Consider the following 26,159-nt stretch of genomic DNA (forward strand, 5'->3'; position numbering starts at 1 on the left):
TGAACACTTTTTTGTGACATTTATTGCAATAAATCTTCATTTATATAAAACTGATTCCATCCTCTACTCAAAATACTTACAAGTACTTTAAACAGATTGCCACGGACTTAATTCGCACTTGTTATTTAACTTATTTTATTGATGAACAATAATTGAACACCGACTGAAGAGCAAAGCAATTTCAAACACCACATACGAACACGTTTTCAAGTTAAACGACCTAATTTTGCAACAAAACCCCTAATGCTTCTCCGGATATGGGCTGCACTCATAGCTGACGCTTGGTTCGTCATACGATTCCTGACGATTGGCTTTTACCTCCCTTTTCTGCGTCTTCATTCTTTTGCTCGGATGTGGCGGCAACGGTGGCGGCGGCGGTTCCTTTGGGTAGTACTCCATCGAAAGCCGGGGTCGATTGTCCATTTTCCAGGAGATGTATTGAAATTGGGTTGCAGGAGCAACCGCGGAAATATAACTACGGCAGCTTACCGCGCTGGTATCCGATACGCTACGTTTATGAAGCGTTTGCCTAAGCCGATGGGAATATAAAAAAAATGGAAAATATTTGTCCATATGTAATTCAAATTCTTCAAACCTTCTTGTATGTCCTACAACCGGTGTCATGTAGCTATGATTTGCCGTGCTACGATCGGCTTTCGAATCACACGTCAAACGCTTGCATGCTAGGAAAAAATCTGTCACTTTCTTGAAATATAATTTTTTTTCTTCATAAATATCTCACCTTTCTGGTACGTTGTAAAACTTTTAATGAAGCAGTATGACACCATAATCCCGGTTAAAACCGCAACAACTATGGAAGAAATCAAAATACTGATCATAACAATCTTTTGATCTTGGACCAACCAAGTTCTCTGTTCGTAAGATGGTAACAATTTGTACGGCAAGCAGTCGAATGGAGTAATCATCAACTCGTTGTGGTAAATTACACAAAACATGTAATTCTTATCAGGAATGAGATTTGAGATTCGCACGGTTCGCCCGAAAACATCCGCACATTTGGCCCTATTCTCGATGTTTGCTATGAAAACTGACTTTGTTGAAGATGGGTCGTAGAACCAGAGCAGGACCGCGTTTGTATAAAGCCGGTCAAAAAGCACTTCAACGGAGCCTACCTGTGACTCAAAGACGTTAAATACTTTGGTCCGTTTCGTTAGACTGATTCGCGATGGGTCGTAGCTAACGATGGATGGTTCCAACGGTACCGCCGTTGTCATGCACTGAATTTCAAATAAATTCGCTTGTGGAGTAGTGATTGGATGATAGGTCGAATTGGTAGGTGTTATAGGTGTAGCGATATCTGTTGACGTGGTCAGTGTCGTGTAATCCACAGTAGAATCATCGTTTGTCGAATGTGAGGATTGACTGAATGTTGTTTCCGGAATGAGTGTTGTAGTTGTTGAATCACAAAAATTCGCTGAAGTTACATATTTTCCAGCGTATTCAGGTGGAGACATACATTTTATATCGTCAAACATATCTTCGTTCGACGTTATGATGTTTCGTAAATAATTGAGTTCGCAGTCGCAGTTCCATGGGTTGTCTTTTAAATAAACTTTAACATTTCTTTTCAGCAGACTATCGAACGCTCCATACGGTACGGAGCTCAGACTATTCCCATCGAGATGAATTTGTTTCACCGATTTGGTAAGAGAGTCTATGATTCCTTTGCTCAAAGAAGTGATATGTGATTTCCTCAGATACAGGCTCGACAAATTCGGAGTCATCGCGAATGTTTCATCGCTGATAACATCCTCCAACACATTGTACTCAAACGAAACAATCACTAAGTGATCCAGTGTTGTTTCACCCAGGATCGTCCGAGGGTCCATCCGGTTCAAGCAGTTCTCCACGAGCAGTCTCGCCAGAGTGAACTTTATAGGGGCCAGCACGAACGGCTCGATGTTTCCCAGTGGAAGGTTCTTCAGGTTTAGTTCTTTCAGCTGCAATAGTCCGAGGAAAACATTCCCATACAAATGGGATACCTGCAGAGATTCCAGAGTTAGAGTTATCGTTTCGCGAAAGAATTCTGCGTCGAAGGATTCCGGTGGGATCTCGCTTATGGAGGAGTTCTTGAGCTCTAGTGATTGAATGTTTATATCACCATCAAGGGTAATCCAGCCTCGAAAAAGTTTATTGTCCACGGTGCGAAGAGAGTCGATGGTCAAGGTTATGTCAGTGCATGGTTGATCCTGAAAAAAGTAAAGTAGTGTTATATTGACCCATTCCAGCGTGACGTGACAACGGTTTGACTCACTAAAAACAGGTTTTTTCTCGGTTTCATGTATACATCACACGATTTCCAAATGGTAAACGATTTTAAAGTGAATTTGAAAAAATTTCCTACAAGAATCTTCAGTTGGAGAATATTTTACAGTTGAATTCGCTTGTTGCCAGCCCAATACTTTCGTGACGTGACAACACCTGTCTTTTTGCGGATTCCGACTTTTGAACATTACCATAAACTTTGTTCTATGATTTGGCAATGAAAGATGAACGAAGATTCCTGTATACTCAGTTTTTCGAAAAACTCGCAAGAACGTACATTTTGACGGCATGCATTTTGTGACGTGACAATGCGCTCTGTGCGAATAATCAGTCTCCACGAAGCGTTGTCACGTCACACAATCAATAAGTTGTATTCAATAAGATTTTCACCGTATTTGAGCAAGCGATATACTATTCTTTATGTTTTTTTATTACTCTGAATACTTCTTACTTTCCTCTGAGATCTCCCCTTCCCCTTCCAAAAGTCCATCCTATAGGGGAAAGTGGTCCTAACGCAACCGTGCTTCCTACTGAATTTTCAATGGTGTCATAACGCTGACAATTTGATAATATGGTGAATTCTCTTCATTCTAGCGTTTTGGCGCCATTTTACCTTTTCATTCCTCCAAAGTCAGAAAAGAAATATATTCGACCTGTGTGCAAAATGAGTTCTATGTTCTTTTAGTTTGTGAAACATTGCGAAACAATGCAATTTTAATTGTTTATGGTATGTTCATAAAAAAAAAAGCTATATAATTTGAATCTACCTGTCACCTGTAATACACGGTATGTCTTTATTTGGGAAAAGTTGGGGTGGTCCAAAACCGACCTCCAGTTTTTATATCGTGATTGTTTAACACGTTCACTCTGGCGCTTGCCATCAATGACTAGCACAATCCTGGTTCATCGTGTGGCGTTCACTACAGGGGGAACGCATTTGATTTTGCTATCAGAAACTTTTGATAAACTCACATACCTGTACAAGGGCGTTTATGTTTGGGTATTGAAGATGACTTTGACTTTGACGTTGACTTCGATCGTTTATCGTTAATCGTTGATGTTTGCGTGTACATTTGTATGTGCACTTTCTTTGTATAACTCCACACACGTCGCTCTAAGGCTAAGTTCTTCCCACTCAAACATTATCTCCCTCTCATTTAAATCCTATCTCTCACTATCAAACATTATTCTTTTTTTATTCCTCTTCGTGCACCCATGGTTATATGCCAACATTACCATTCACGATCGTATTGTGGGATTTCATGCCATTCCCGGCCTTTTATATCCGTTTTTAACGAACCGGAAGTCAACATTCTCGATTCCAAAATGGCATCGGAATACGATATTCGACTTCCGCTGGTAAGCCCATATCGTATGGGTTTTCCATATTTTTTAGCATTCAATAATACCATCAGCAAACCGGAAGTTGTAGTAAGATTATAGTTTATATTATGGAATCTACGTTCATATATTGTTGATAAAACACAGGAGAAATATCATTTGTATGTTTTGAAACGAAACGGTAATTAATGAAATTAGTCATTAATGTTCAACAGTCCGAAACAGCAAAAAGTCAGGTGTTGCCACGTCACAAAAGTGTTCGACGGACAACAAGCCAACCTAACTATAAAATATTCTCCAACTGATGATTCTTGTTGGAAATTTTCTTAATTTTACTATAACATCGTTTAATGTTGTGTGCATTATTCATGAAAATGCAAAAAAAGTGTTTGTAGTGAGTCAAAATGTTGTTACGTCACACTGGAATGGATCGAATACTATTCGTGACGTGACAACAACTTCTGGAGACAGTTGGTACTTCTCTATTTGTGGACCGATCTCAACCAAATTTTGTGGGTTGTTGACTTTCATTGTTTGCTCAGAGAAACCCAAGTATAAAAATGTTTGAACCTATGTTCATTTTTTTTTTTTTTATAAATTCGTTTATTTTTACAGGCTCAGTTGCATAAGTTTAAAGGAGCCGAAATCTTAAATATATTTTTAAAACTATATATATGAACAATTTTCTTAAATCTATGGTTAGTAATGTGGGAAACCGATTACTCGCGGTGAACTCGAGATTAGAAGGGTGACATATTTTTCTCAGGAAAAGGATTATGTTCATTTGATAAACTAAAAAAATGCTCTATTTTTGTGACGTGACAACGTTTCAAAATACCTGTTTTTCAAATGCTTGTTTCTCATAAATTACAAAATGAAACGTAGGTCCACCCACGGCTATTCAAACAAGCATTTAGTCATCCATTCAATGGTATATAGACATTGAAATTAGGTTAAGCATGTGCAGAGATATCTCAACATAAAAATAGTGAAAACCTGAAATATTTTAAATATAATTAAGTAGTTTTTCAAACTCGCCTCTCTCAAAGGTTGGTGCATAAAAATTAAATTTGTTGCAAAAAATTTATGATATAATACGTGCTTATTCAAATAACTTTTTCAATTTTCTCCTAAAACTAGATTTGAAATTTGGTTTTCTGGTGCATAACCTCATGGAATAGGTCTACTATTGGCACAGTAATATTTTTCATGTAAAACCAGCAAAAAAAGAAATTTTCAACAGTCGACGATATTTGCTTAAAAACGGAACTGATAAAAGATATAGATCTATGATCTGGACAAACCCATTCAGAGATGCCAACCAAAGGTTTGAAATAACTGGAAAAAATAGAAAAGAAGGGCGAAAAGAATCAATTTTTTCTAATTTTTTTATATTAGTAACAAAAAATACGATGTACAGTGACAGTGTCAGTAGTAGCATTTTTAATTTTCGTTATCCTGTTTGTGATCATACATGTTTTAATTATACTTTTATTTTACATTTTGTGTCATTCTAATTATTCCTGACTTTTCTTTATGCATGCCTACATATTTTTTTAGAAGCTAGAATACATTGCACATCTTTTGTTCCTGTTGTACTTCTTAGTTTTGTTTTGCTTGAATTGTATGCTGAAAACAAACGTTCGATGGTTGCTGAGGAATCAAGCAAAATCAGAAATGTTGTGATAATTTTCTCCAATCTGGGAAAATCAATATTATTGTCATACTTTTTTAGTGCTAAACTTTCACCCCAAACGAAAAACACATCTTTGCGTTCGTTTAAAGCGGAGTCAGTAAAATCGAGGTTTCGGATCTCCCCAAATTCTTTATCGATACCCTTTATATCATTTCGATCGCAAATATTTGGAAGACATTGTAGATGGGCTAAACATGCCTTCTAGAGCGAACAAATGTCAATAAAAGAAGACAAATTAGTAGGAAAACATCATACCGTACTTCTGTGTGCTTATAGCAGATAGATAGGTATAGACGAAGAAAAACGATAAACGTCAAAAAGATCTTCGATTTGACCCCTAGGCCAGGAATTCCCTCTGTGACCTTCTCATATATAATCTATTCGAGTAATATTAACACTAGGCTTACGCGTCAACGTCAATGTTTGACCGATTAAAAAAAAGGAAAAATTCCGACAAATCAGGTTATGAGCTTTGTCCTCCTGATAATATATAAAATTAAATCAATACAACATGAGAGAGCAACAAAAATACGGAGTAAAATAAAAAATTGTGCTGAAATTTTTTTAAAATGATGCGGGATGCTTAGCTGATTCATTTTAACGAATTAGTATAGACACAATGAACATGCCTCTTCTTTCCTTACCGTATTGCTCTTAAGGGTAAAGAGATAATTTAGAATTGAACCCTGGCTTAAGAATATTTTTTTTTAACATGACAAATATAGAGAATGAATGTTATGTAAAAAGAATTGAGAAAAAAATGATACTTACGTATTAGCCCCACCACACTCTTCTCTTGAATGGCGTTATCGTTCCCTTGTGGAACTTTTGCCGTCTCAACGTATGCATTAACTAAAGGGTGTGTCATATCAAATTGCATCACGGAAAAAACGCTGCAGAAATTCGCCCAGTAGACCGATCCTTTTGAAAATTTTAGACAGTAAAATAAAAACTATTAAACAACTTTTGACATTTTCTTTTTATTCATACTTTGAGCCCAAGCCCGTATGCTCGCACCTTCCTCTTTACCCCGTCCATAAGGTTCTGTACAACGTCAGGTTGTAGTTTTTTTTGAACAGAAATCCATTTTCTCTCGAAGTCCGCCTCCGATTTGACAACTTTTGGGTTCTTCCGGAGGGCCTGCTTCATAATCGCCCAATATTTCTCTATTGGGCGATGCTCAGGCACGTTGGGCGGGTTCATTTCCTTTGACACGAAGGTGATCCCGTTGGCTTCGTACCTCTCCAACACGTCCTTTGAATAGTGGCACGAAGCGAAGCCAGAAGATGGTCGGGCCCTCGTGCTGCTTCAATAGTGGTAGTAAGCGCTTCTGTAGGCACTCCTTAAGGTAAACCTGCCCGTTTACCGTGCCGGTCATCACGAAGGGGGCGCTCCGCTTTCCGCAAGAGCAAATCGCTTGCCACACCATGTACTTTTTGGCAAACTTGGATAGTTTCTGCTTGCGAATCTCCTCCGGAACGCTGAATTTGTCCTCTGCGGAGAAGAACAACAGGCCCGGCAGCTGACGAAAGTCCGCTTCGACGTAGATTTCGTCGTCCATTACCAGGCAATGCGGCTTCGTCAGCATTTCGGTGTACAGCTTCCGGGCTCGCGTCTTCCCCACCATGTTTTGCCTTTCGTCGCGGTTCGGAGACTTCTGAACCTTGTATGTACGCAGGCCCTCCCGCTGCTTGGTCCGCTGGACGAATGAACTTGACAAATTCAGCTTATTGGCGACATCTAGGACCGAACTTCTCGGATCACGTCTAAACTGCTTAACTACGCGCTTGTGATCTTTTTCACTGACGGAGCATCCATTTTTGCCGTTCTTCACCTTCCGGTCGATGGTTAGGTTCTCGAAGTATCGTTTTAGTACTCTGCTGACCGTGGATTGGACGATTCCCAGCATCTTACCGATGTCCCGATGTGACAACTCCGGATTCTCGAAATGGGTGCGCAGGATTAATTCACGACGCTCTTTTTCGTTCGACGACATTTTTCCAAATTTACGAAAAATTGACAGAGAAGCATGGCCAACGTGATCTATACACTCTTATCTGATTATAAGCGAAAGCTGAAGATATAATTCCTAAAAATTAAATTTCTACAGCGTTTTTTCGTGATGCAATTTGATGTGACACACCCTTTAGCGTCATTTATTAATACATGTTTGAGTTTTCTTAAGCCAAATAACACGCCTCGAATGTATTCCGAGGGGCAAGCTCTTGAATACGCGTAACCACAGTGCAAGTCGAAGGAAATTTGTTTGACGAAAAATCCCCCGGCCAGAACGAGGATCGAACCCGAACACCCGGCATGATAATGTGAGACGCTAACCACTCACCACCACAGCACCATATGATTTTATTTTGTAATGAAATTTATTCTGATAAGAATGTAATGGGGGCGAAGTCCCTATCTAACGATGATAAGAAACGTAGGTGGTCCCAACCGCCAAGGTGATGCAATCCGAGTCGGCCGCCGAACCGCCGTCGAAAGCAGCGGCCTCTCGCAAACAAACCTGTGTTCCACCGATTGCCCGATTAATTTGAAACATAGGAGACAATCCTTTTGTTAGTATACGTTTGTCTGGTGTACTACGTTTGTCCAGTTAATTTTTGCTTTGAAATATATCATTCATATTCAATATATCATTCATATTCAATATATCATTCATATTCAATATATCATTTATATTTCAATGAAAAAATAATAAAGGAGCTTCTATGTTCAACTGATTTTCAATTATTATCAGAACTACTACCAAATTTTTTTATCTTTGACGAAAAGTCTCCCGGCCAGAACGGGAATCGAACCCGAACCCCCGTCATGATAAAAAGGGACGCTAACCACTCGGCCACGGGAGCACTACGATTTTTTTTGTTATGATGTCCATTTCCATTTTAGGGTGACCCGGAAAAACAAACTTTTCAGCTTTTTCCCAAAAATGAGTTTTTTTTAAATTCATAACTTTTGAACCACAGAACCGATTTAGATGATCGACATACCAAATTGAAGTCAATGAGTATTTTATTAAGAAATATTGTACTAGCAAAAATGGAGTTTAATTTCGTAATTATTTATTGAAGTCGTTTTCATTGTTTTTATGGCTTTGGAATAGAGGTCGCTATATTTTTTTTTGAAAGCTGAGTATTTTTTACATAACATATCTCGGTATCAGAGAAGCTTCATTCCGTTTTTGAGATATGATTTTTCAAAGCTAAGTTAAAGATGGTTCCATGTTCCATAAAATTCGTCAAACATAGTTTCAACATCTTGGACTTATTTTTTAAATGATTTTTATTTAGATATAGCAAATTAAAGTTTTTTTTTTGTATTGAAAAAAGAGCACTATTTTTTTTCAGTGTATTTTATTTCACGTTTCAATATCAATACTCTAGAACTCTTTCCAAGACACTATTTCGGTACGACTCATAGTTTTTGGGATATAAATTATCAAAGAATTCACTTACTAAAATCGATACGCCCTATTGAAAAGTTACGCTTGAATAAAAAAACTCCCAATTGCTGTGGGAAATTCATATTCCCTCCAACCCAAATGGAATACAAAACTTTCATTCGACTTTTTGTTTCAATGGATGCGGAACGCATTGAGTTAGAGATGGGCGAGCGCTCACGTGCCGCTCATTTGAGCCGGGCCGTCAGAAAGAGCGTACGATCCACGGTTCTTTAAAAATGAGCCGCGGCTCTCAAATGAAGCACGGTTCAAAAAAGACCCACGTTTCTTTTATGAGCCGTGGCTCTTTTTGAACCGAGGTTCATTTAAGATCCGTTCATTTGAGAACCACGGCTAAAAAAAGAACTACGATTCGTGAAAGAATCGTGTTCCTTTTAAGATCCGGCGTCTATTGGTAATGAACCGTGAATCGTGCGCTCGTTCTGACGAACCGTGGCTTACAACAGTGCGGAAGAAATATATGTTTTCCATGCTGCTATTAAAACGGTTTTATGTAGCTGTTTGTATGTTTGTAAATTTTGGCGGATTACATATTTTCTCGAAACCTCGAAAAGGACTTGACTAGTAGGACACAGTTATTTATGTAACATAGAAAACAAAGATGGCGGCCGTTACAAAATGACAGACAACAAATTTCGTCAAAACCCCATCAATATGGGTATCAAATGAAAGGGCTTGACTAGTAGAACACAGTTATTTATGAAAAATTTAAATCCAAAATGGCGACCGTTACAAAATGGCAGACTACATTTCTTCTGAAAACCCCTTCATATTGGTATCAGATGAAAGGGCTTGACTAGTAGAGCATATTTATGTATGATAAATCCAATTCCAAAATAGCCAATTACTATTTGTATGCAACTCCCGCATATGGGTGTCGAATGAAATGATTTGACTAATATAATACAGTTAATCATAAAAAACTTCCATTCAAAACATTTTAAAAATGTTTGGGATATAAAACGGGGAGAAAACGGTGTCGTTGTAGAAAACTGCTATACTGACTGAAAATTCGACATGATCCACATTATATGGATCAAGAGAAATCAGTTCTAGTGATTAATAAAAAGCTTTGTAATGAATTGATTTCGAAGCTGGTGAAGCGATTTACAAATCTTGAGTCAGACGAATTAGTAACAAAGTTTTGGGTATAACAGAAAGTACAACTATGCACACCAGTCGTTGATAAGGACGCTAAAAATGACTTCCATAGGATACCATAAATCGTTGATGATGAAGCGCGGTCATCTGTATGGGAGGAGTTTGATTCATTGGTTGGTAATCTTCGATCCTCACATGATGCAAAAGCTGCTGCAATATCTATTGTAGATAAATATTTAGTGGAACTACATTTGCAGAGAATACGCAACCCTTTGATTTGGTGATAAGAAAGAAAATCTATCTCTCCGTGGCTCTACCTTTTTTTTTGAAAATATTTTGTATTCCGGCGACTTCAATACCATGTGAGCGAGTTTTTCCGAAAGCAGGACAAGTTTACGGTGAACGATGTAGTATACTTTCATTATATTATTGAGAAGATAAAATGTTTATAAATAAAAAAAAGTAAAGTAGATTATTGTGATGGAAATATATCAGAGAAAACCTTCAATAAAGTAATACTTTTACTATTCTCTGCACTGATTATTGTTTTAAACCTTATTTTTTACGTCTTCTATTCTTTACATATCCGAATAAACCTTTCTTGAAAAGACCCGCTGAATCGCTCAAATGAGCCGGCTCTTTTCATTGAACGCACGGCTCTGAGCCGCTTACTCAAATGAACCGTTTTGCCCATCTCTACATTGAGTGGAATACGTTAGTTCAAACAGGGTATCAAAAATTGAACGGATTCGTTTTTGGCTTCGAAAGATGAACGCTTCTTTCGCGACGGAATCCGATGGCAAAAAGAAGTGGCTAGTGATGACCAATATTTTCAATAATGTTTTAATTAATTTTATTATTCGAATAAATGTGTTTTTCATGTAAAAAATGAAACGAATTAGGTTGTACACCCTATATTATGATATAGAATTGTTCATGGTCTGAATGTCCCGTTTTTATTCCTGTTTGCAAGTATCCGCTATCGCCTACTGAAAAATTCTAGATTATTTCAACACGGGTTTTTAAAGAAGCAACTACACCGGATCTCAAGGTTTTTAACTTTTCATCATTGGCAATCGAGAACAAGAACCAGGTAGATACAATACATTTTTTTTATTTCTTCTATTTTTCCAAACTTGTTGGTTTTCATTGTAGTATATAAAATCCGTAATGAAATATTCGCAATGTATTTTTTTTCGCTCTAAGTCTAGCTAACCATCATCAATGATACTAATAAAGTATATGCAAGGTATACGCTATGCTGATGCGCCAATAAAGTGACACCTTACGTACTAATTGGATTAAGATTAGACTTTCCGGAAACTGCCGGAACATTGAATGTAGTTATCGAAAAAATTATACGAACTTTCTCTTTTATTCTCTCGGTTCCCACTTGCCCAACTTTATTAAAATGAAACGGATCGTATCGAATCTACTGGAAGCATTGATTTTGCGTCCTGAATGAATAACTTTTCTGCTAATTGTTGAAGAATTTGCATTAATTATCACAAAACGAAAGATTCGCTGCTATCCTCAAATGCACAACAATACCCTACTCAGAATAACACCAGCCTTTCAAACAGATAACAAGCCATTTGAGTATTCTCGGCGTCACACTGGAATGCACTTTACAAAGAGCACAACAAATGTGAATACGATCAACTTATCATCCTAAACAGATGAAAGTGAGTGATTGTTAGATGTATACATGTAAAATAAAAGTAAAACGATATGAAAAATGTTTATGCTTGGAGTACGTAACTATGTTCCTAAACTTCGAAAATGAAAAATCGCTTTTTGACGTAGGACTACGTCTTTCATTTCTATACCGGGGTGTAAAATCATAGTTTCGAAAACGAAAGCGTTACGCCGGACACCGAGATTTTGGGCGTTAATAGCTTTTAAACAACTGAACGAAATGGTATGATACATACTTCATTCGAAAGATAAAATGTCTACACGTGATATACTTACTTTTTCATCCAAAAACTTGTTTCAATAGCCTTAAAATTGCTTTCAAAACAGGCTATTGAAATCACCAATCGGTATATAAGCGAGCGCCGCTCGTAAACCCACTCAGTTATAATTGAACAGCGATTGGAGCATGTTGTCGTTGTTGTGGTGAAGCTCTTCGTTTATCATGAAAGCGCGGATGAATGATGTCACCAAGAGCCTGTTTGTGCACCTTAGGCCAGAAGAGAATCCATCAGGAGGAGAGTGATGCCACAAACGGTTCCCCGGGAAGAGATCGGAGCAGCCGCCACACACACACACATACACATACACGCGCGGAACTCTTCGTTTGGGTGCCATTCAGCATCGAGAAAATTCCGGAAAGATTCAATCGTTGCTGAAAAATAATCTGCCAGTTCCCCTGGGAACTGAAAAATACATTCATGCGAAAGAGTTTATTTTAATGTTTTAATGTTAAATTAATGTTTTCTAATCATATAACACAGCGACCAAATACATTTGGTTTTGTGATTTTTCAATTAAGTGCAATTAACAGGTGGTTATCAAGTTAGCATTAACCACTGGTGGTGGACTTCGAGAAAAATCGAGAAGAATTCGGAAAGACGTTACTGCAAAATAATCTGCCAGTTCCCCTTGGAATTGAAAATTACATTCAAGCGTAAAAGTTTATTTTAACGTTTTCTATCCATGTTATACTGCGACCAAATACAATTGGTTTTGTGATTTTTCAATCAAGTGCTATTAACAGGTGGTTATCGAGTTAGCATTAACCACTGGTGGGCTTCGAGTAACGAGGAAAATCTGGAAAGAACTAATCGTTGCTGAAAAACACTCTGTCAGTTCCCCTGGGAATTGAAAAATACATTGATGCGAAAGAGTTTATTCTAATGTTTTCTATCCATACAACACTGCAACCAAATACATTTGGTTTTGTGATTTTTCAATCAATCGCAATTAACAGGAAAGCTTCTGAAAATTATTCTTCCCCATCAGTAGAAAATTTTCGTATCCAATATTGTATGCGCGCCAAACGGAAAATGTTTCGCTTCGTGAAAATTATATAATTTTCAATCGATTATTGCTCAGTTGCCGAAAGTTTCAAACTCAGAGAGTTCATTCCCCTCTAGTTTGCTTTCCAAATTGCCATCGTAAACCACACCTTCTCTTGATTCAATCACGCACAAAAAGCATACTTAAGCGATATTCTGGTGATGAAACGCATTCATTCGCATTCGTTACCTAGCCTGATCTGACCTGAAAGGCATGCAGTTTGTTTGGAACTGTGAGGGAGGGCAGAAAAGCCGAGCCATCAGAAGGAGAAGAGAAGGTGACCAAGAGAGTATCAGCAAAGATATTATCGTTGCTGGAAAATAATTACCAGTTCCCCTGGGAATTGAAAAATACATTCAAGTGAAAGAGTTTATTTTAACGTCTTCTGTCCATATAATACTGCGACCAAATTCATTTGGATTTGTGATTTTTCAATCGAGTGCAATTAACAGATGGTTATCGAGTTAGCATTACCCACTGGTGATGGACTTCGGGAAGAATCCGGTAAGATACCGCTGCTGCAAAATAATTTGCCAGTTCCCCTTGGCATTGAAAATAACATGCAAGCGAAAGAATTTATTTTAATGTTTTCTAACCATATAACACTGCGACCAAATACATTTGGTTCTGTGATTTTTCAATAAAGTGTAGTTAGCAGGGAAGCTTCTGAAGATTATTCTTCCCCATCAGTAGGATATTTTCGTATCCAATATTAGATGCATAAAACCTTGTACCTCCAACGTAACGCTCTCGTTTTCGAAGTCCCCCAAATATTCATTTATTCATTCATTCAGAATGGATTCAGATTCAACAACACTAAATCAGCGATAGTCCTACACCACCATTGCGGTTATACCATAGATACAACCCACTCCCTGTTTTTCTATTCGAAATCACCAACATATACCCATACCTTGAGTGTTTCATTAATTTTCTCCGACAGCACAGCCAAGTCCGCATCATTGCACACAATTTTACACTCGCTCGTTAGCTTACAAGGATTCTTGTTACCGCCTGATACTTTACTTTTCCCGTCCAGATTTTCATCCACACCAAACTCAACCGCATCATAAATTGTGGTGTTGGCTCTGAAAAACTTGCAAATAAGTGTCGTTTGTTCAATTCTTGTTCCGAGATCACCAGAACCCGTGTCATTTGAATCTCACCCACTGCTGGAAACAACCGTTGATCGATACTGGAAGATGTCCCTCAAAACCCATCCAATTAGAAACGAGAAGCAAACGACGCAGAACACGACGGGCATCACTCGTTTCCGTTTCGCTCTGCAATTCCATCTCGAGTTCCTAATGAGACCATCAAATCATCAGAAATTATGATTGGAATAAGATTTCAGATAACAAAAAATCACTCAACGCACGATTGACGCGGCCACTTTTCATCCGGAGGTTTAGTGATGTCAATTGATTGTCCTCTGAATAGTACACGCATCTGGAACACACAAGAAAATCCCGCAACGAATCCAAATCACGCCTATCCAAAAACCCCACTAAAACTCAACAACTCCAAAAGACCGTCCGCGCTATTTCGCTAAATTGCTTTCACCCTTCGATCGATTGGTGATGCTTATCAGCTAGGTGTAAATGCGACACGCAATCTAATCGAATTTGCTCTAATCAATCAAACAAATAAATAGTAACAGTAATCACTTGTTGGAATCATAAATGTGTCGATATTCGCTGTATGCAAATTGCGGCGCGCAAAGTGCACTGTGCTGTTCCAAGATTGCCCCATATTAGCCGAAATGGAGTGATAAGCTTGCGTTCATGATGTACGATTTTCCGCGGAATTGTTTTATCGGAAAATATGTGAATGCTGTGAGGAAATATATTGTGACGGTTTAATTGTAGTTTCGAATAGTGTTGAAAACTGAGTCAAAAAATTTTATATACACTTATGACCATCAAAAAAGACAATCGACTGACCCCGACGTGATTTGAACACGCAACCTTCTGATCTGGAGTCAGACGCGCTACCGTTGCGCCACGGAGTCCCGTGTCAATTACTGCGAACATTATCAAACATATCATTAATTAAATATTATCTTACTCAGTTGTTTGAAGTTTAGAGAAAAACCGAAAATAAATTTGTTGTACCCTGCATACAGACAGACGAAAGACGCTGTGGGATTTCTCGCAATGTTATCAATGCAAATTTTCTCGGAACGAAATTGGCCTCTTTGTGCACGGGTTTTTGCGTCTCTTTACCCAATTAGCTCACCTGTCTTTTTTTCTCAATATTGGCTTCCGATCTTAGGAGGGCTCACACAAACACGCGTGTAATCAAAAGAAACATTGAAACCGCTCCAAACTAGAAAGGACTGGTTCAATTGAAACAATAATTGAATTGTATTGTATTTAATGGATGATTTTTTTATTCTACGGCTCAATATAAAAGCCCAATTGGGCTCCTGGTCGTATAATTCTGCAGACCCGCCTGGGAGCAGCGAAGCGTGTATCAGTTATCACTAGGTTTTCAGTGGTGCCTCCTCTAACGTATTTATTTTCCACACAACATTTTCTATAACGTATGCATAGAAAACGGACAAATTTTCGGATGGCGATGAAAAAACCGATAAAGATAATTCAATGGACCAAACTTTCCTTGAATGCTACATTTATTAAGACTTCTTTAAATTTTTTTTCCGAACCAATCTTCTTCGAAAATGATGGGGAATCTGTTCTATCTGCGATTAGGACGATTTTTAGCGGCCCGGAAAAAACCCAAAAAAAAATTCTTTCGGTTCGCCAATATTAGTCGTCTGCCCAAACATTATCATTCTTCGGGAAAAAGCGTTGTTTCTTTAACAATGATTCGACGCCCTGTTGACCAGAACCTTAGCTATGTTCGATGAGAGATAAATTTCAGCATGTTTTTCAGATATTTTGTGGCCTTGGCGTTCAATTCTCTTCTCATTTGCCTTTCTTCCTAAAAATCGCCACAGAAATGAAACACAAATTTCTGCATTACTCGAGAATTAACCAAGCAAATGAAACCAAATTAGGCATATGGAGGTTTTAGGGTGCAATAAATGTTTTTACGGTGATTAGATACTCCTCCCTCCTCTCTTAGGGGGGAGGGGGGCTGCCTTCCAAATGAAACACAAATATCTGCATTGCTCGAGAATTAATCAAGCAAATGAAACCATATTTGGCATGTGAAGGTTTTAGGGTGCAATAAATGTTTCTATGGTGGCTAAACTCTCCAAGAAACACTTCTCAAGTGGTTCAACACTGCCATAGAAATGAAACACAAATTTCTGCATAACTCGAGAACTAATCAAACTAATGGAACCAAATTTGGCATATGGAGGTTTTAGGGTGCAATAAATGTTTCTATGGTGGTTAAACACTCCACCCTCTCTCTAAGGGGGGGCTGCCATACAAATGAAACACAAATTACAGGGGGCACACAAACACAAACTTCTGCATAACTCGAGAACTAATCAAGCACAATTTGGGGTGTGAAGGTTTTTGGGTATGAGAAATGTTTCTATGATGGTATGACACCCCAACCTCCTCTGGAATGTAGAGGGGGTCCCATAAAAATATTACACATATTTCAACCAAAAATATTCCAACCAAACATGACAATTGAAATTTTCGGAAAAATCTGAAGGAAAAAGGTAAAATTCGAAAAATTAAATTCCCATATGTTCTATAATTACATAGTGTCAAATGCTGTTAGTTCATTTGATGTTTGCGCTAGCGAAATTGATCTTTGTTCGAAACTGGAAATGGATTTTAATGTGATGAAACGCACTTCTATATCTTTTTCTATCTATACCAATAAATAGTATCATCGAATTTGTTGAAAATAGCAGAACTCGAGGAAGAAATTGTTCGATTTAGGGCTGTCTTTATTCTATCATATTTTCTGTTTAAAAATTTTATTCCATGTAAAGGAGAAACATGTTATTTGCAAGTGGTTGAAAAATCTTAAACGAGAATTGTGTCTGAAAATAATCTGATATTATAATAGTGACTTGTGTTAGAAATACTAGGAATTTTATAGTAAAAGGTCAATTCGACGGGGTCGATTAGAAGATCAATAAATGAACAGTTCTGTGATTGGACCCATGAACTTGCTCATAGTTAGAAAACGTGAATGTTTGAAGGTATTGAAAACAAAAACCAAATTTTGGGCGGGACGAAGTTTGCCGGGTCAGCTGTTGTGACATACAAATGGAATCTAAATACGATTCTTCGTGTAAAACTACACATAACGTTTTATTGACGCACTGATGAGTCGATAATTATTGCGAGACTTTAGATTGACTGATAAATCGGCTATAATTTATCAGAAAAAAAAATTACATTACTTCAGTATAAGACCCCCATCTCTTTCCTGCAGTCCTTTCCGGTACGTTTCTCTCGTTTTTGAAATGAGTACCCACAGCTTCTTTGCACATTATTTCCGAATTTCGTCCAGCTTATGGCTTGTGGTTCACTGCCACCCGTTCCTGGAAACTTTGGAGGACCGTTCAGATGGTCGAATGATGTATATTCATTAGTTTTCAGTTGTGTAGTTGCTAATCCTGTTGAAGTTAGTGAATGAGAATAAAAATGAGTATGAAATATACCTTTTTGTTTGACATAAGACTTCGTCTTTCAGTAATGGTACCAAATCAGAAAGCGCTTCAAATTTTTGATGCAATAGTTTTAACCTCAATTATTATTTCCGGTGCGCTATTCGTTATTTTCGGTAGTTTTTTCGGTGCGTTATACATTACGGTTCCCTAACCCACAAATGATTGAAATTAACGAAAATTGAAAGAATATACATTTTCCTATCGTGTTCCCGTGGCCAAGGCACAATATTTGGATATCAGTGCTAATTAGACGAGCGTAAATCAGTCGCCTGAAATGCAAATGCCGCGTTCGTTCTAGGGACAATGTAGATAGAGGAAATATTGCAATCTTAGGTCCGCCGTATTCTACTCATTGAGTATAAGCAAACCATTCGCGATTTCAAATTATAGTATTCACAATTCAGCAGTCATCTAGCTAACGACCACGTGACAGCTGACAGTCTGGCACCAGCTGTTAGACAGCAGTCTATCGTAGTGTTGATGTCAAACACATATTCCGCTTGATTATAAAAAAGAATGAAAGATAGATACCGCACAGTATGGTGCAATTTTGTTTGGTGGGGGAACCGCGTCGATTTGCGTGCCGTCTGGTGAAGAGTGCTTCTGTATTTTAGCATCACATCAGTTTTGAATCTGTACTGGGGTGTGCTTGGAGTGTTGAGCGTCAATTTTGTCGGTTAACCAAAGTGTAAATGTCAATCACTTCATTCGAAAGATAAAAGGTGTATGAGTAATGCTGGTTACTTATTGACTTAAAAGTAGAAGGGTCTGAGCCTAGGGGCACGGACGGAAGTGTGACGAAGGACTGTGATTGTTCAGAACAGTTTTTTCAAATGTAGTTTTTTTCATTGTTCAGAAAATCTGTTAGTTTGACTCTTTTGAAACTCCAAACAGTAGCCTCGGAAAGTGCAGTTTTTCATATGTATTCATAACCGTCAAACGGTTTGTAACGAACAAAAAAAGAAAATAAGCTTCTGTCAGGAAGTTCAACTGAAAATGAATCATGAATATCAGTGTGACTCATAACAGGGTGAAATGGTAGATGGAGTATATGTGGATCGGTAAACAAAAAAAAATCGTCATTGTTTACATTGAATATGAAGTTTATGGGGAAGAAACAAAAAACAAGTTGAAATTACCAAACCAGAATTGTTTTTATGCTTTCCATCGTAAGCAATAACTACTACGAGCAATTCAAGAGAAAAATGATTTTTTTTTCAACCAGATACCCAACCCCGCTTTAAGGGAGGGCCCCTTTCTGGAAGGTCGAAAAATAATTCATTTTCGTGATTTTTTTTTCCGATGTTATTGTTTAAGGTATATTCGAAGACGTATTTTCCATTTGTTGAGTACACGAATAATGATTATTACGGTGTTGACTGCTATATACGTAGATGCTGTTTGAAAATCGGTACCTAGTTGGTGGTATCGGTTCTGAAGCAACAGGGTGTCTTAGAACAAATTCCAATAAATATTTTGAAACTTTAGGACAATATCTAAAGCGTTACATAGGGCTTTTTGAAAAATCGAAAAATTGCCAAAATGGCAGCCATTTTTGTTAAAAATGAGTTATTTTTCATAAAAATGTTTAGAAGCTCATAAAAAATCGACAAAATGAATACCGAAAAACGACTATGTAACGCCTTAGATGATCCATTTTTACATGCTGATAAAAAATTTCATCCAAATCGGTTGAGTAGATCCTGAGATATCGATACCACCAGTTGAAAAAACATAGTTTCGAGAAAAACGCGTTTGAAAATTCGTACAGCAATAATATGCCCCTTGAGGTGACTTCATACTTTTGTTTGTATCTTTCCAACGAAATCAAATATCGAAAAATCCTTCTAATACAACATTTCTGAGGGCATAAGCTTCCCAAAAATGCAAAAAACAAAAATTTGTTTTTTTTCGATTTTCCAGACCGGGGTCCCCCCTCAAGCGGAGTACTGGTTTTCTGATATAAATAAAAAATCCGTGCCTTCAAAAAATTTCCGTTATGAACTTCGATTTTCTCACCAAAATATGATCTACTATATTTTTTTCAAGCAAATTTAAAACTTGGATTTTAGAAGGTTAAAATTCATATTTTATAGCATCGGATTATGTTACAGATCTGGGCAGATAGATGAATACCGGGAGCCTGGTCGGAAGGTCTCATATGTTCTATCTACGAAAAAAGGTATCGACTCTATTGTAGTAGCATTTCCCTGTATTTTTCACTGCGAGTGACGTCAGATAACAAAGTTATTCCTTTTATTCTGGAAATCATCTTGCTTTTTAGCATATATTTTATACCTGAGTGGATGACAGGAGACGACACGACAGCAATTCACTTTGGGAATAATGTAACTCGAGCTATCACACGTCGTTTGCCGTGCAGAATAGAGGAGATTACCATGCCCAATTCAGTTTACAATATGATCTTCCGTATCCTGTTCTACAGATTGTGGGCGGAATTCTTCGACGGCGATCACCAAGCTCTGCGATAGGTCTTAGTTAAGTTTTGGGAGCACAACTCGTAAACTATTTAGCGATTTGTGAGTTTTGAGTACGATTCACCGATCATTCTAAAAAGACGAACCAATTCACTGATGAGATTGATACAAGAGAATCGATCTTTGAAAAACAAAAAAAAATACAATTTATCTACTTATACAATGTGAGTGTCGTGTGTTCTTTAACCCTCTGCGGTCGTTTGTCTGTTCACAGCCACCACAGCAAGGAATCATACTAATTACTTTATACAACAATGTAATAGTTTATATTTTTTCTAAACGAATTTTAATGCCTAGTGATTTTTTTCCAAAATGTATACGAAGTTTCTGTGAATAATAAGTAACGGTACTCGTTATAAGCAAAATATTATCAGCGTTAAAAGATAAGAGGATCTCTTTGAAGGGAAATTAATTCCGACCGCAAAGGGTTAAACAGGGAATAAAATTCTCATAGTTCTGTTCAAAAACATTTAGTTTTGTTCCACAGCACGAAGGCCACAAAAACTTTTCCAGAGCATTCATCTTTTGCCATTTAATTAAATAAATTATTTGAGAAGCATTATTAGAAATTCAACAACTGGTATCTACCCAGAACTCAGCTGACAACGATCCTGATCAACGATCTAACCGTGCCGTTGGTCTGTCATTAAGGCGAAACGATTCTTGGTTTTCGCGACAGAAAACATTCTTTCGGCTCGAACTTACGTCAAAAGAACTATTTTTTTTTCGATTTTTCCGAGTACAAAGAATCGATCAATCTAATCGAAAACCGCAATGGAAAAAATCAATCTTCTAATCGTCGATCTAAAATCGCCCAATCCTAGTAGCAGTGCTGGGGTGCCAATGAAAATCGTCATCTTGAATTTCAAAAAGTTACCCCATTAAAACTGTTCACCACCTCGAAACAACACCCTATGCAAAATTTCAGCTCAACCAGACTTAACTTTTTGAACCCGAGGTTCAAGTCAGACTATTTAGGAGCTCTAGAGGTTGAAATAGGTTGACAAAATTTTTTATTGGATTATACAATAATATCTAACGATGAATCTTCTGAGAATAACAGCTCATCGTTGTCTTCAACACCGTTTCACATTAGGCTCACAGAACCTTTCGGAACTGTTTCAACGAAGTGACTAATGAAAATATTAGTCAGTGTCGCGTTCAGGAAAAAAATACATTGCTAAGGAAATTGACAGTTATGTGAAAACATTTCGAAACGAATGCAATCACGATCCTTACATTTGATGATCATTAACACTACTATACTCGCGCATTGGTCTGTCAGACCGAGAAATCAATAATTCGTTCATTTCTCAGAAAATATCAACGCTGCGACTTTGCGATTCTCTCTAGTTTCGTTATTCGTCGTTCGTCATCGTTTAGCGTATCGCATGTGTTGGTACAAACGGGACTATGCCACTTTTTTAACACTTTCGGTCTGACACACCGACGCGAGTATAAGAGTAACTTTTTAGGACAAGTGCCTTTTTTCATATACTAGAATATTGTTGAATGAAATGTTAGTGGCGTGGAATTTTTATTGAATATAATGCATAAGATCATTACCGGACTATTCTTATCTGATTTCAGTCCCTTTTGTAACTGGATTGAACGGATCCATATATTAACTATTCGTCGTTAGATTCATACGTTCAAAAGCAAAATAGTAATGTTTGACTTTCGTATAATTATTCGCTAAATATAATGGTCATACATAAACACACTTGTGAAATAATTTCACTTTTGGAAGAATTGTAAAAAGTAAACTATAAACTAATCGGTGGCTTACGGTAATTTCTAACAGTTACAGTTTTGAGGATATTTTTTTTATAATGAACAATATCGACAAGAAAACAAGAAAAAGAAAAGGAAGTTCCTAGAAATCCTTTTATATCATCTTTTCATGCCCCATCTAAAAAAAGGCATTAATTCTTAGTTTACCAAGAATACAAAGACAAAGAATATTAGAAATATGCAAACTTTATATTCCAGAACCTTTATCATCTGGTAATTATCTAGAAGGTCGTTATACATTCTTCTTTTCGATAAAAGACCTGAAAAACACGCAACAACTGCATGAAATGTAAAAATTATGTTTGTTTCGAGCATGCAGTTATGCTATGTTCTGATTCTAACTCCAATGAAACCACAATCGATTAATACGTTTTTATGTTATTTTATAGCTCTTTCATGAATTATATTCAGTTGCTTACGTTTAATTAATGACAGAGAAAAATTCTAATTTCGTTATTTGTGTTGGAGTATCAAAAATTACTCTGTTTTGAGGAGGCTGAATTAGATGACTATTAAAACATAATAAGCCGAAGAAAACATACTTTTTGGAGATTTTTCACTTAATAATACCCTCTTCTTCAAATAAATGCCAATAAAGCCTGGAAAATACACAATGGCAACATTACAGAGAAGATCAATGACACTGTGCGCGAGTATACGTGTTATGATTTTGCACGCGAGTACAGGAGGGTTAAACTCTAAGCAGTATTAAGGTGAAGGTGGGAGGAAGCCATTGTAGTAGTATGGTGTAATGGGGCAATAGTGTTTGTGACAGAAGAGCAATTTGTATCGTCTGTTTTGATTTTTGTACGTAAATAGATCAATTCACTAATTAGACTGTGTGGCGCTACACTGACACGAGTCTTAGAATACATTTGGAAAAAATAACAATTCAATACTAAAGTAAAATGTATGAACGATGTGCTCCGATGAACAATTGCAAACATAAATATATATAGAAGGTGTATTTGCATATGAAGTAAAATTCTGATTATACGTGAGCAATTACTCATGAGCAAATTTATAACATATTCACGTTGGAGAACATTAACTCTTCTCTTCGTTGGCCGAGGCACTTTGATTGAATGAAATACTTTTCCGTTTACTATTTACTATTTTTTTTAGTATTTACATAGGCACTCGTGGCAGTGTTCCGAGCTCTGCAATATAATTTTTTTATCCAATGTTAAAGTTGTTAAAACTTACATAATAGACTCATTAAACGTAAAAATAATAATTGTATTGATATCAACACAATTTTATTTTATTATTTTCATGACATGAAACGCTATGACTCAGGAATAACATTTTGTTGAGTGGTTTTTATAGCTGTTTCGATGATGTTGTCTGGCATCAGTGTCGAAAAAATAACGATGCTTTCACCAATACAAACAAAATCATTGCGGAACATTGAAAAATCATAATTTAACCTTCAGGGCACTAGCTCGAGTGTTCCGACGTTTTTCACTATACAGTGCGACGGCAGATGAAAATCTAACATTTTGTGAATAATCAATTAGAGTTTGGTTGATATTATTTGATGGGAAGTGTGCGAAAACGATCATTTTCTTCACACTGTTTCGCAAAATTATTGTTTTTCGGACGAAGGGTGAGGAAGGGAGATGAAAGAAATGAGCGCCATTGTGGCAGCCATTTGTGGCTTCCTTCCACCTTCACCTTAAGTACAATTGGCGATCTAACGCAAAACGTAAACGATCGGTAAGACATCTGGATTTTTGTTTTTGAACTGAGAAAATTATGATGAGGTAACCTAAAACTCAAAAACAAATCTCGTATATTCTACTTCCGGACTTTCCAAGGTAGTTCTCGCATGCAGGAACCACGCATTTTTCAACTTAGTTTTGATTGTGCTCTCTAATTTCCTTTTTTGATTCAACCATTGTCAACATTTATACAATTTACACTACTGAAAGAGGTAAGAAAATAACATCTATATATATAAAAATGGATTTCTGTCTGTCTGTCTGTCTGATTCTTATGGACTCGGAAACTACTGAACCGATTTACATGAAAATTGGTATGTAGGGGTTTTTGGGGTCGGGGAAAGTTTTCGTGATAGTTTGAGACACCTCCCTCCTCTCTAAGGGGGGGCTGCCATACAAATGAAACACAAATTTCTGCATTACTCGAGAATTATGCAAGCAAATGAAACCAAATTGGGTATATTGAGGTATTAGAGTGCAATAAATGTTTTTATAGTGGTTAGATGCCCCTCCTCCCTCTCTTAGGGGGAGCTGCCTTACAAATGAAACATAAATTTCTGCATCACACGAGAATTAACCACGCAACTGAAACCAAATTTGGCATGTGGAGGTTTTAGGGTACAATAAATGTTTCTATGGTGGTTAGATGCCCCTCCTCCCTCTCTTAGGGGGAGCTGCCATACAAATGAAACACAAATTTCTGCATTACTCGAGAATTATTCAAGCAAATGAAACCAAATTGGGCATATTGAGGTATTAGAGTGCAATAAATGTTTTTATGGTGGTTAGAAACGCCTCCCCCCTCTCTTAGGAGGGGGGGTCTACTATGCAAATGAAACACAAATTTCTGCATTACTCGAGAATTTTTCAAGCAAATGAATCCAAATTGAGCATGTTGAGGGTGTAATAAATGTTTCTATGGTGGTAAGACTCTCCACCCCCCTCTCTAAGGGGAGACAGCCATACAAATGAAACACCAATTTCTGTATTACTCGAAAACTAATCAAGCAAATGGAGCCAAATTTGGCATGTGAAGGTTTTACGGGGCACAAAACGTTGCTATGGTGAATACACTCAACCCCCCTCTCTAAGGGGGGCTGCCATACAAACGAAACACAAACTTCTGCATAACTCGAGAACTATTCAAGCACAATTTGGGATGTGAGGGTTTTTTGGTATGAGAAATGTTTCTATGATAGTATGACACCCCTCCAAACATGACAATTGAAAATTTTCGATAAACTCTGAAGGAAAAAGGGGAAATTCGGAAAATTAAATTCCCATATGTTCTACAATTACATAGTGACAAGTGCTGTTAGTCCATTTGATGTTTGCGCTAGCGAAATTGATCTTTGTTCGAAACTGGAAATGGATTTTAATATGATGAAACGCACTCCTATATCTTCTTCTATCTATACCAAAAAAGGATCGCCGGATGTCAAAAAGCAAATTTTGGGCGGGACGAAGTTTGCCGGGTCAGCTAGTGTTATATATAAAATTGCGCAGAATTAAATTTCTTCCAAACTCATCGCAAAATAATAATATTTTATGACTATAACATTGTGATTTATGGAAAGAACTGCGAACCTTCCATAAACCCACATTGTAAAATTTAAAACTATCATCACTTTCACCGTAGCGCCGCCTAGGTGTAGATTTGTACGTTAGATCGCCAATTGGCAAGGTTTGCTAGAGTTTATCTTCCATGCGGAAGTGTTTACAGCGAAGACTAAAGCTGGCCTGGTGTACGAAGCAAAACGTAATTGGATGCCAAAGTTAGATAGAAAATTGGTGAAAAAAAAATTATTCATGATTTACCACTGGTTAATTCTGAGTACTGAGTAACTTTGTTAATAAAATAATAATAATAATAAATGTAATACTGTTGATCAATTGATGTTATGAGTTGATATTAATTTAATTTTGGAAAGTTACCTGGTATTTCCGTAGTAAACCTATGATTTATTATTTCTTAATGAGAATTTTTTTCTTATATCCAGCCAGATAGTAACCGGGTATCGGTTTCATCTCTTTTAAAAATATATCCAGAGTATAATGTTTCATAATGACACTCTCAAAATTCAATATTCACAACACACATTAAGCAACAGCGATGGAAATCACAATCTTTATCTGCCTCTGTAGAAGAAGAAGAATTACGAAACTACCAGATCTCCGATGAAAAGGACTGTGATAATTACCCAATAAAAAAACAACGTTCTTTTATATTACATATACCTTTCTTTGATTTTTATTCAATTCTTTTTCGGTGATTCCTCCACTTTGATTTTTTATTTTCCATCTCTTTTAACATTACAACCCGTTTCTCTTAGTATCATTTTTTCTTCTTCTTTGTTTCTAGTGATCTCTACTTCTGTTTTTTTACTATTGATTTGTTTTCCTTTCTGCGCTAATTGAAGGTGTTAATTGATTATCGATTCCGACCATGCTTCGAGTCTGAATAGCTGCATCTGCTCACCAGCACAAAATACACAAAAGCTTCTCTCTCTTTCTGCATTCCCCCGCGTGCTTCTCCTCAAAAAATACAAATATAACTTCATTTTCCAACTACTGCTTGTTTGCCGTAGTTGCTGCTGCGTGGGTGAGT

General features: G+C 37.1%; 1 protein-coding gene and 1 non-coding gene across 2 annotated transcripts; both read right to left on the reverse strand.

Annotated features, from left to right (window-relative positions):
* Window positions 1-73: 73 nt before the first annotated feature.
* Window positions 74-14,428, reverse strand: LOC129770070 (uncharacterized). Its single transcript, XM_055772687.1, has 6 exons — window positions 14,305-14,428; window positions 14,093-14,230; window positions 13,840-14,014; window positions 743-2,210; window positions 596-683; window positions 74-529 (listed from the first exon to the last, which is right to left on the reverse strand). The coding sequence occupies exons 1-6, from the start codon at window positions 14,373-14,375 to the stop codon at window positions 241-243; spliced, it is 2,229 nt and encodes a 742-aa protein (XP_055628662.1). The 5' UTR covers window positions 14,376-14,428; the 3' UTR covers window positions 74-240.
* A 437-nt stretch (window positions 14,429-14,865) lies between these two features.
* Window positions 14,866-14,937, reverse strand: Trnaw-cca (transfer RNA tryptophan (anticodon CCA)). Its single transcript has one exon. It is a non-coding gene; the product is annotated as a tRNA-Trp (tRNA).
* Window positions 14,938-26,159: the final 11,222 nt, after the last annotated feature.

The sequence above is a fragment of the Toxorhynchites rutilus genome, chromosome 2, assembly GCF_029784135.1.
Source record: "Toxorhynchites rutilus septentrionalis strain SRP chromosome 2, ASM2978413v1, whole genome shotgun sequence".
NCBI lineage: Eukaryota > Metazoa > Arthropoda > Insecta > Diptera > Culicidae > Toxorhynchites > Toxorhynchites rutilus.